Source organism: Numida meleagris, chromosome 2 (assembly GCF_002078875.1).
Source record: "Numida meleagris isolate 19003 breed g44 Domestic line chromosome 2, NumMel1.0, whole genome shotgun sequence".
Lineage (NCBI taxonomy): Eukaryota > Metazoa > Chordata > Aves > Galliformes > Numididae > Numida > Numida meleagris.
The window spans coordinates 14065633-14075947 of NC_034410.1; the positions used below are offsets into that span (position 1 = coordinate 14065633).

The 10315-nt window shown below is 37.6% G+C and overlaps 1 protein-coding gene across 16 annotated transcripts in view; it reads left to right on the forward strand.

The window, feature by feature from the left end:
- The window catches only part of ZNF438 (zinc finger protein 438), a 43924-nt gene extending 34015 nt beyond the window's left edge, over nucleotides 1-9909 (forward strand). For 9 of the 16 annotated variants that reach the window (XM_021386243.1, XM_021386245.1, XM_021386247.1 and 6 more), the window contains 2 exons: nucleotides 4511-6374; nucleotides 7960-9909. In XM_021386243.1, the coding sequence (XP_021241918.1) occupies nucleotides 4511-6374; nucleotides 7960-8572 (2477 nt within the window). In that variant the 3' untranslated portion in view covers nucleotides 8573-9909. Of the gene's footprint in view, nucleotides 1-3949; nucleotides 3974-4510; nucleotides 6375-7959 lie in introns of all 16 variants that reach the window. The other 7 variants (XM_021386236.1, XM_021386237.1, XM_021386240.1 and 4 more) reach the window with 1 other exon arrangement.

Genomic DNA, 10315 nt, shown 5'->3' on the forward strand with positions numbered 1-10315 from the left:
AAGTATACGGCTGCACAAGTAAGGAAGGCTTACAAGAGTTATTTAAAAAAGAAAAAAGACATTAATACACAGTGACTTCTGGAATTCTGAGCTGTTTTTTGTTGTGTTCTTTTTAAACTTTTTTTTAATGTTTGAAGCAGATTAGGTGGGAAATAGAATTCCTTCTGGTGCTTTTGGTGATGCCTGAGTTCACCAGTGTTGCGTGCTATATATGTACATCGAGAACAAACAGAAAGACATACAAAAAGAAGGCAGAAAAGATTGGAATAAACTAGATTTGAATGACTTGTGAAGGAAAGGGAGCCATGAACGAGTGGCAGATCAATGGAAGATGTTCATTCCTCCAGAGGACTCTTCTCCGCATGACTCTATCAGAGGCTTTGACGCATCACTGATTTTCAGTGGTGTATCATTGGCCAGTCCTATACAATTTTGAGGTAGTTTAGGAGTAGGGAAAGCTTATGACATCCTGCAAGTATCACCGTGATTTGATACTCACATGTATGAGTGTGGTAACCATTAATCTTTCAACAGAGACTTTTAAGGCAAATGGATTGAATTGCATTTGACTTAACCTTGTACTTAATTATTTAAAAGTGTCTACCTATTGCTCCAACTGCATACCCATTTGAAAGACTGAAAACACATCAGTTAAAAATGGGCTGCAATATCTGAATGATGTGCATCCTATGCGTTCATTTGTTTTCTTTATTTCTAAGGAAATTGTTTTGGAGAAAGTATAAAAATTGCTGCCCTGCAATGACAGACCTGTAGACTATGACTTGTAAAAGGATTGTATTCTAAAAACAAGGGCCTTCTTTAAGAATTCCATCGCAAGGCCTCTTATAACTGCCAGTTCCCCTTCTCAGATGCCAGACTTGATGTGCTCAGCTATCAGCTGGCAAGTCCTTGTCAAAAAAGAGTCGTTTGAAGTGATGGAAGTACTTTGGAAGATGGGGTGGGATAAAAGTGGAATGACCCTGAAAGATGCATATTAAGTATCCGGGTAGCCTGGAATGGTGTCAGCCACAGCATATTCAAGTTATTTGACTGCTTCAGTGGCAGGGTGGCGAAGACATGAATTACTGCACCAATATGTATGTCCAAAGCATATTGTTGAAACTTCTAGCAAAGTGTAAATGAAAAAAAATGGTTTTGATCATTGGTAATACTTGGATGCTCTGGGTGGGCTCAGTAGGACCTCCAGATTGTGGATTGGCAGGGTCCTTTTTGCTGATCCGAGACGCTAAGTCATCTTCCACCAGGTCTTCCAATTAGCATTCCCAGTCCACAACACAATCTTAAATGAGCCTGAAAGATCATCGGAGAGCTACTCTGCATCTAGCCTATCTCTATATTTAGGCACTGGCTAAGCTGCTTAACTGCAGCAGCTATGTGGGATGAGAAGGAAACACAGAGCTAAGTATCCTTTGCATTCCAGAGGCATGGCAATGAATATTTCTGCACTAAAAGGTCTAATGTAAACTTGGCAAAACAAAACAAAAATAACTTGTACTCAAGACTGCTACCAAACATGGTTTGCCTGGAAAAAGTATTCATGATAAAATTACACTAGTTGGAAAAGGAGCATTTGTATAAAGATCTCTTCTGAAGCAGTTGTATCAATACTTAGCATTATATTAACCGGAGAAGAAGAATGTTGATCTAAATGGACCTTGTTTCAAACAGCATTTTGCGGTTAATTTTTATGAGAGTCTTGGCCTGCTGAATGGTACTTTCTTGTGGAATACTGTGAAAATAATGTAGATGGTCCTTCTTTAAGTGTGAGTGTTTTTACATCTTGAATTGCAGTAGGCAAATCAATGCATTTGAGAAACGCGTACTTATTTTTAAACCCAGTGTAATATGTTATTACTGCAAACATTTGCTTCTAACCATGAATTAAACACTCTTGATGCTTCATCTGCCAACTCTGCATCATTGTAGTGGCATGTCCCCAGCAAAATCAGTTTCCTGAGCACATGGCATTTGCTGCCATTAGTTGGAGAGGAGGTACCTCCTAACCTGCAGCATAAAGCAGCTCAGGTAGCAGTTCTCTAGAACACTGATATTCCTGAAAAGTTTATGCAGATCAGTGAATGAAATTTTAAAAAGGAAGAAAAAGGGAGAGATATGAGGCAGACATGAAGAGTAAATGGAAACTGCATCATCTTGATTACTGTGGCAAGCTGAATAGCTGCTTGTTTGAAAAGAATACTTAATATCTGTAAATGGCAGGCGTAATCTGGGAAGTATGCTCACGCTCAGTCCCCTAAAAGAAAAATACACTTGTTCTATAATCTAATGCATTCAGATTGTACAGTTTGACTTGTAACTGGCTTTGACGTTCAGAGTCTAGTCTGGTTAATATTTATAATACTTCTCAGAAGCTCTTAAAGATATTGCCTTAAAGTCAGCAACAAGAAGATACCATGGAGGGCACAAACAAAAAATCTCAGTGCTATTAGCAATCCTAGCAGTTGAAAAGATCAGGATTTATCTATGTGAAGTGCCTGGAGAGGAGCAAAATAGAAATGCTTAGTGAAAAACAGTGCATGCTTCTAGCTTTTGGAACGTAAGAAGATAATTTTAAAGTTTCTGCTTTTTTCACGTTGCACAAACTTCTGAGGTCTGGCTTTGTTGCTGTGTGTAGGAATCTCTTGGTATTTGTGCAGGATGCAGGATTTACATGTATGCAGTAGTCCAGTCTACACAGAATATCTAGGAATTGTGAATATCTCTACAGGTGTTAAGCAAAAAAAAAAAAAAAAGTACAGTTGGTTCTCAGTAGATTCACTGAATTGGGGGGAGGGGTGTGCAAGGAGATGTATGATAGACTTGGATTTTGATGCTTTAGATGGCAATAAAGGATCAAAGGACTGTGCTCCGTATAGTTGCTCTATAAACATGCTGTAGGTCGAAGGCTTTGAAGAAGCATCAGCCCTACTGTGTATGATCTGTACAGTTTCTGTGGGATTGAGCAGTGAATCTAGCATGTCCTGAAGGCAGTGGATTTATTGCACATGTGCTTACCATGTGTGTGCATGTGCATCTGTCCAGGAGTCTCGGTCATGAAATGCGATAGCTCTGTAACTTACAGTGCATGTTGCGAAGTGTGTGAAGTCTGGAAAGAACATCCAGTATTAAAATAAACTTACTGGAGTTTCCAGTCTTGGTAGTCACTCACAGTTACCTCTTTAAGTCTGTAACAGTCTGTAACGATGTATAAACACATTCATAATACAAGGTTTAAAAAGGAATAGATACTTCTCTATGGAATTACCTCATTGCCATTGCAATATTTCGGTATTCCAGCATTTATTTTTACATGTTTTATTCACATGTTAGTCTTTTCTTAAATTTGTTTCTTCTTACATGCATCGTTTTTATTTTGCCTTTCCAAAATAGTTTTTATGTCTGGTATCTTTGTGATTGAATTTTCGGTGATTGAGATTGCTGGATTATTGTTTGCTTTGTTGTTTGAGAAAACCTATTCCAGTTTGTGTGAACTGGAAGCATCATTAATTGAATTTACTTGAGAGTGGGTAATGAGGCTGTTACATGAAATGGTAGCCGTGCAATTTAGCTTTATTTCAAGTCTTTTTTCATGGAGCATGTGAAAGGTCAATATATATCTCTGCAGCTGAATGTGGCTTATACTTTATACATGTTACCTTTTTCTTTTTTTTATTATTTTTCTTAATTATCCTTCTATTCTCCCTTAAAAATGTTTATGACATTTACCAACACAAGTAGAAACAGCAAAGAACTGGAGTGTAACTTAGGCAAATTACATATTTAAGAAAATAATTGAATAACTTACTCAACAGTACTGTTCTATTGTGCAGTAAAAATGGATGAACGATGTGTGTGATTGTGTTTTTAGCAATGGTTCATCTTAAGTCCTCTTTGATTTATTTTTTTTACACGTTGGCATGTTTTATTGCAGTTGGTTTTTTGACAGCTTCATCAGGTAAGCTTTAGTCTGTATCTAATAAAACCCACAAATTCTAAATGTTATGAGAATTTTGAAAGGTGGCATGATACCAAATAAAAGGTATGATCAAGCATGTGCTCAGTAAGCTTCTACATTGTGAAAAGTTAAAAACAATCCATGTCCTGTCAGTTCTTCCAAATGAATACTGAAGCCATGCTAGTGCAGATTTTCCAGGGCAGAAGAGGCTTATGCGCATATATGTCCTGAAATGTCATGTAGCTTGTAATCTTGAATGAAACAAACGTTTAAAATAAGAAAAAGAAAATGGTTTTTTCTTGTTCTTTTTGCTTGTTTTTCTTTTGCATATGCATATTTGCATTCTGTCAGAGGGTATTTTTGTTCTGTCTGTGAGACTTTTGCAGTTCTAAACTTAGTGCTCATTTAAATAACTAATATTTTTAATAAGTTTGTGTTTAATGATATCCTTTGTAAGCAGTTTTATTTCTGCTATGGTGATTCTAAAAAAGAAATACTATATATTTTATTATTGTCTGTGTTATTTTATTATTACAGATAACAGCAAATCCCCTACGGACATAATACAAAATTTTCAGAAGAAAAGTCAGTTCAGGACCATTGCTCCAAAAATGGTGCCAAAAATTTTAACATCTGGAGTGGTTTCTTGTCTTCAGTCATCTTTGCCTGAACAAAGTACGCCAGTTTCGGTGGCAGGTTCTAAACCACTGGTGGTACCAGCTCAAAACTATGCCGTCATGCAGGTTGCTGGTCATGAGGGCACTTTTTCTCTTTTGGCCTTGCCATATGTTACACCAGCCATGGTACAGCCAAGCCAGCGATCAAACATGGCCCATTCTGAAAACATAAAGTTGCCTATCCCTCGGTACCAATCTGTAAGAAATAAATTGCTTTGTGACAGAAAAACAAGCCAAGCCTCTGTTTTGAATACACAGAGCAAGGTTCCTACCAAAGGACAGATCTCGTTGCAGACTTCCCCCATGACTTCCTTAGCTGAGGACTGTCCAAAAACTCATTCTGGCTCAGATACATCTGAGCCAGTGATGCTAGCAGACCATGATTCATCTGAAATGATGGTTGCTACATTACCAAGTAAAAACAGTTGTGTGGAATCTGGATCTCCTTCAGTGAACAAAACAAAAACTGCTATCAGCAATGTTTCTGGACCATCTATAGTTAAAGAATCTTCAAACAAGTCAGAAAATTCAAGTAATCCTGTGAAATGTAGCCTGGACTCTGTGAAGACGGCATCTGCCACCACAAAAGAGTCATTCATTATGTCAGAGAAACTAAAGGAAAAACCCACAAATTCTGCAAATTCTGTTACCGTCCTGTCACCGGCACTTTTTGACAGTACAGTGCAGATGAATCCATCAGCACCAACAGGAAAACTTCCTATTTTGCCTTACTCAAGAATGAAAAACTCAGTGTTTTGTAAATCTAAGCAAAGTGCTAATGTGAAGGATATATCTGGTACTTCACTAAGATCTGAATGTGAAAAGACGCCAGCTTTGGCAAAAACTTTTCATGCTCCTGCTAAAGCGTCTGATAAACGATTAGCTGTATCTCTGACACAAGCCCCCAAACAAACCTCTCGGGAAAATACTTTCTCTCCATCCAATAAAGTGGATGTTGACAGCCTGAAAAAGTTGAATGGCACACCCCCTAAAAGGAGAGGCAGGAAGAGAAGAGTCCAAGATGATTTATTGGCTTTTCAGGCCAAGCGAAGGAAATGCATCGTTAATAAATTTAGAGAAGTAAGAGAGAGGGTGAAAGCTGATCTTCAGCCACCTGAAGACAAAAAAGCAGAGGCAGTGAAAAAATACCGTAGTATTAGACCCAAGCCAGTGGTAGTTGTGCAGGCGATTGCACCGCTGACTTCTGCAGCACTAGCAGAGGCGAAGTCTCCTGACCATGTAGACAAAAGTGTTTTTTTAAACAGTTCACTTGCCAGTAAATATTTAAGTTACAAGTATAATGATACCACATCAGCTACATCAACTGATTTAGGTAGAAATGCATACTCAGCTGTGCCCAAACCATGGCATAGGTGTCATGTATGTAACCATAACTTCCAGTTCAAACACCATCTTCAGGACCATATGAATGCACACACAAACAAACGACCCTACACTTGCCGAATTTGCCGGAAGGCTTACATTCATTCTGGAAGCCTGAGCACACATATGAAACTTCATCACAATGAAGGCAAACCCAAAAAGTTTGTGTGTTGTGAGTTCTGTGCTAAAATTTTTGGCCATGCAAAAGTATACTTTGGTCACCTAAGGGAAGTACACAGGGTTGTTATTAGCACAGAGCCCTCTGGTAGTGAGCAACAGCTGCAAGATGCTTTGAGGAACAGGGACACAAATATAAAAGAGGCAGAAGAAGCAACAGAAAGGTGAGTTTTCAGTGATTAAATGCTAATGAAAATGGAATTTCATATTATCCGTGGAAATTCATAAACATCACCGTTACGAAAATTGTTGATTTTTCATGGTATGTTTTTTCTCTCAAGTGAGATTGATAATGATTTAAATATTTTTCTATGAAATCTAGTCAATGCATTAAACTATCTAGTATATTTTAGTTGATTTATGGAATATAAATTATTACTGACACTGGAATGTCCAAAGTAATTTTGCATATATTCTAGGAATACCCGAACTTCCAGTGGAGCTATTTTGATCAGTTGATAGCTTCTGATTAACAGTTTTTGTTTATCCTTTGAATCTCTGTATTGTATCCACTTTGTGTTTTTTCCCAGAAGATAAGTCAACGAAGTGCAATAAATGAAAAGCAATTCATATTTCGGTATTAGCTTGTAGTTTGTTTACACTATTAGATATCATTATCCCATTTCCTTCTCTGGAGTGCTGTGAGCTAATCTGTCTTGTGTGCTGATTACCTCTGCTTTTGCTATTGCTTTGCAAGTAAAAAAGTTAGTATGTACCATGTTGAGGTAGATAGAACATTATTTCTGCTTTATGAGTTCGAGGGGAATTTTCTTGGCACAGTAAAATGGTAAGTGTTTTTGTTAACTCCACTGTGCATTTACTTCTGTTTAAGTATGCTTTATTAAGCCTGGTGCTTTAATCTGATGCCTTAGCACCACACTGTGTGCGTATTGCTTTGCGTAGTTCCACTTCCTGGGACATCACCTAGAGAATTTTTAAAGTGCTGAGACTAAGAAGTACCAGTGCTTTTCTTTCAGCCTTTGCTAGTTGTCATACAGTGAATCATTTAGTATATCCATTTTGTTAGCTAATCTGTCGAATGTGTATTGATAAATGCATACTAATAAATGACAATGTGCTCCGTTTCCTAGACATTGCTAGAAGGGTTCTGTTGAGTTTCTTTTGATTGGCTTAACTTAAGCCAGGGACATGTTAACTCATACATGTATCTGTTTCCTTCATACTGCAGAGTTGTCCTAAATTAGTGAAAGGGGCTGTCCAGTTGTAAGTTACTTTTTTAAACTTTTATAATGCTCTTACAAACTTTTAGAAAAAGAAGCAGCTTTGAAGTTTCACTGCTTCCAACTCAGAGTGAGAGGTGAGACCTGTGGTTTTGACTTTATATCAGTCAGGTGCAAACAGGATAGTTTCTGTTAGTAGTCAGCTACTGGAAATGCTTGTTTGCACTTTTCTAGCACAGAGCTAGAACTGTTTAAATTGACATCACTAAATCAGGAACTCAAAAAAAAATGTTATTCACCTTTTATTAAAAGGTTAGTGGCATTAAAAGATTATTTTTACTGATATTATTTTGTTATTATGAAGGCAATCAGCCTTATTGTTATTTTATTTATTTATTTTTTTTTAGCTGCTCCTAATAAATTGGATACTGTAGTAACAGTACCTGTTCTTAATTAAAAGGCTGTTTCATAGATGTCATATCTTCTCGGAACTTGCATGGACAGAAACTATCATCTCTTTAGTGCATGCCTGGTTCTGAAATAGTTTCTATTTCCTTTCTTTTAACAGGGGAAGTAGATGCGATTTTGAAGACCTATTCCATGGCCCAGGAGAAGTGAAATTACAGATTAGATGTGGTCAGTGTCAGTTCACTGCACAGTCTTTTGCTGAAATGAAGTTTCACTTACTATGCTCTCATGGAGAAGAGATCCAGGGAAGAGTAAAGGAAGGAGCTCTGCAAGGAAATAGAGGAGCTAGGGGAGAACTGGTCAAATATGCCACTCACTTCTGGAAACAGCGCAATGAAAGAAGACATTTAGCAAAATGCAGTACCAGTGAGGAGGAGTTTTATACTTTTCCAAAACTGAAAAGACAAATATACTTTCACCATCAAAGTAATGTTGATACATTAACTAGAAGTGAAATGACTCAGTCAGGAAGTAGCGAAGCAGCCAAGGAGATGCAAAATGTAGGTTGTGGTACACCAAGCAAAAAAATTGAATTTTGGTCTAAAGCTGGATATAACTGCATTTTATGCAAGCAGTTATTTGGAAGAAAAGAGGAGCTTTGTAATCATTGGCAAAGTCATCATAACTGTGAAGACTCTTCTATTTTATGGACAATTTTTAGTTTGTTTTCAAAACAGGGAATTCTTGAACTTCCTAGTATTGGTGAATATTGAGGCTCACTTCTACAATGCTGTGTTGATGAACTGACTCAAGAGATGTACTGCTTCAGAGGTTTGCTTAGTATGGTGGGTTTTTTAGTTATCAGTTACAATCTTTGCTCACCTTTGTTTTGTTAAATAGAACATGTATCAATCCATTATCTTTCCAGATGGGTACATGCAGGCTGGTTATGAAATACTGTACTTAGTACTCATGCATGAGGAATTTGCAGCAGCAAGTACTTGATGCTGATGGTTAAAATGAAGAAGATGCTCAAGTTCCATTACACTTTACACACAGGAATAAATGAGTTTACATGAAGTAATCCCAGTCTTGAATGAAATGGCAAACCAGACTGAAAGTGTGATTTCAATCCCAACTGTGCTTCTAGATTTTGTGCTGAAACTGTATTTCTGTACAGTTCTGTAGATCATTTGAAGGTGCATACATACAACCTGCATTCTGGAGCATAGTTATCTTTGAAAATCTTTTACATCTTGTTTTCTGAATTTCAGTCTTTTTGGACACTAAGTTTCTTAGGTGTTATGTTCAGTCCTTGTAATAGCAGGGATCTTTGGACTTTAAAGTGAAAAATCTACATTTTTATTTTGCCCCTCTGGATTGAAAACAAGAGTTAGTCACTACCTGTGAAGATGGAACCCTCAAAGCTTTGACTGCTTTATGAGGGGGAAAAAAAAAAGAAAAAAGAAAAAAAAAAAGTTGTTTTACAAAGAGTTATTTGAGTTTGTTACTGCAGGGAAGTCTGACATTCTGCAATAGATCACATGCTTCACTGTGAACTTCAAGCACTTTCCACGCTCCTCCAATGACTGCGGCACTACTGCTGTGAACACCTTTAGCGCTCTGCCTTTAACACTCTTGGTGTATCTCTTTTGTACCTGTGTTGTTGGCCCAGACTTAGCTGCAAAGGGAAATTGTTCCTCTGCTTCTGAGTCTATGATACAGGTAATGAGTTTTTTTCACTTGTATTTCCACATCTACTGTGCAGATGGATCCAGGGGCCCTTTCCAGCCATTCTTTGTGATGCTGTGAAGTCACTGTATCGCTGTTCAACGGAAATCATCAGCGTCATCAGAAGGCAAACTGAAAAACACACCAGTACTATTTCTAAACTACTACTCCATTCATTTCTTCTCGTGGTCAAACTGTAATTGGGGGATTGCAATGATGAAAGAATCGTTCCTAAAATGCCTTGTGTGGCCTCTCACTGTTTTGCAAAAATTGTAGTGAAGAGATCTAAAAAATGCTGGGGATTTCAAGGGGAATTCCAGAAGCTGTTGGAATATTTTGTGTACGTGTTTTTAAACAGTAAAGGCAGTTTTATGAGCCAGTGGCTTTGAATGTCGTTTCTTGTACAGTGCTGTGCTTAGCGTTGAACTCGAAGACTGAAGCTGAGAAAAAATAAAAAAGGAAAGGTCTCTTAGAAGTGCGAGGGGGCTTGGTAAGGTGGAAGTGTCTGTGGATTTTTGCAACTTCTTTCTTACTGTCCCTCTGAATACACAACTGGTTGTTTTGTTGCTTTAGGATAATACTTGGTATGCTGAACTACTCTAAAACACAGTTCTTCTGCTTGCGTGAGAAACATGTTTTGATGTATACGATATACTGAGTGTAGTTTAAAAAGTGTAGTTGAAATGAGTGCAGCGCTGACACCGAGTTCCTCCCATGCAGGAACAACACAAATGATGGCTGGGTAGTCCTTCTTTCCAAAAATACTTTCCAAAAATATTTTTTAA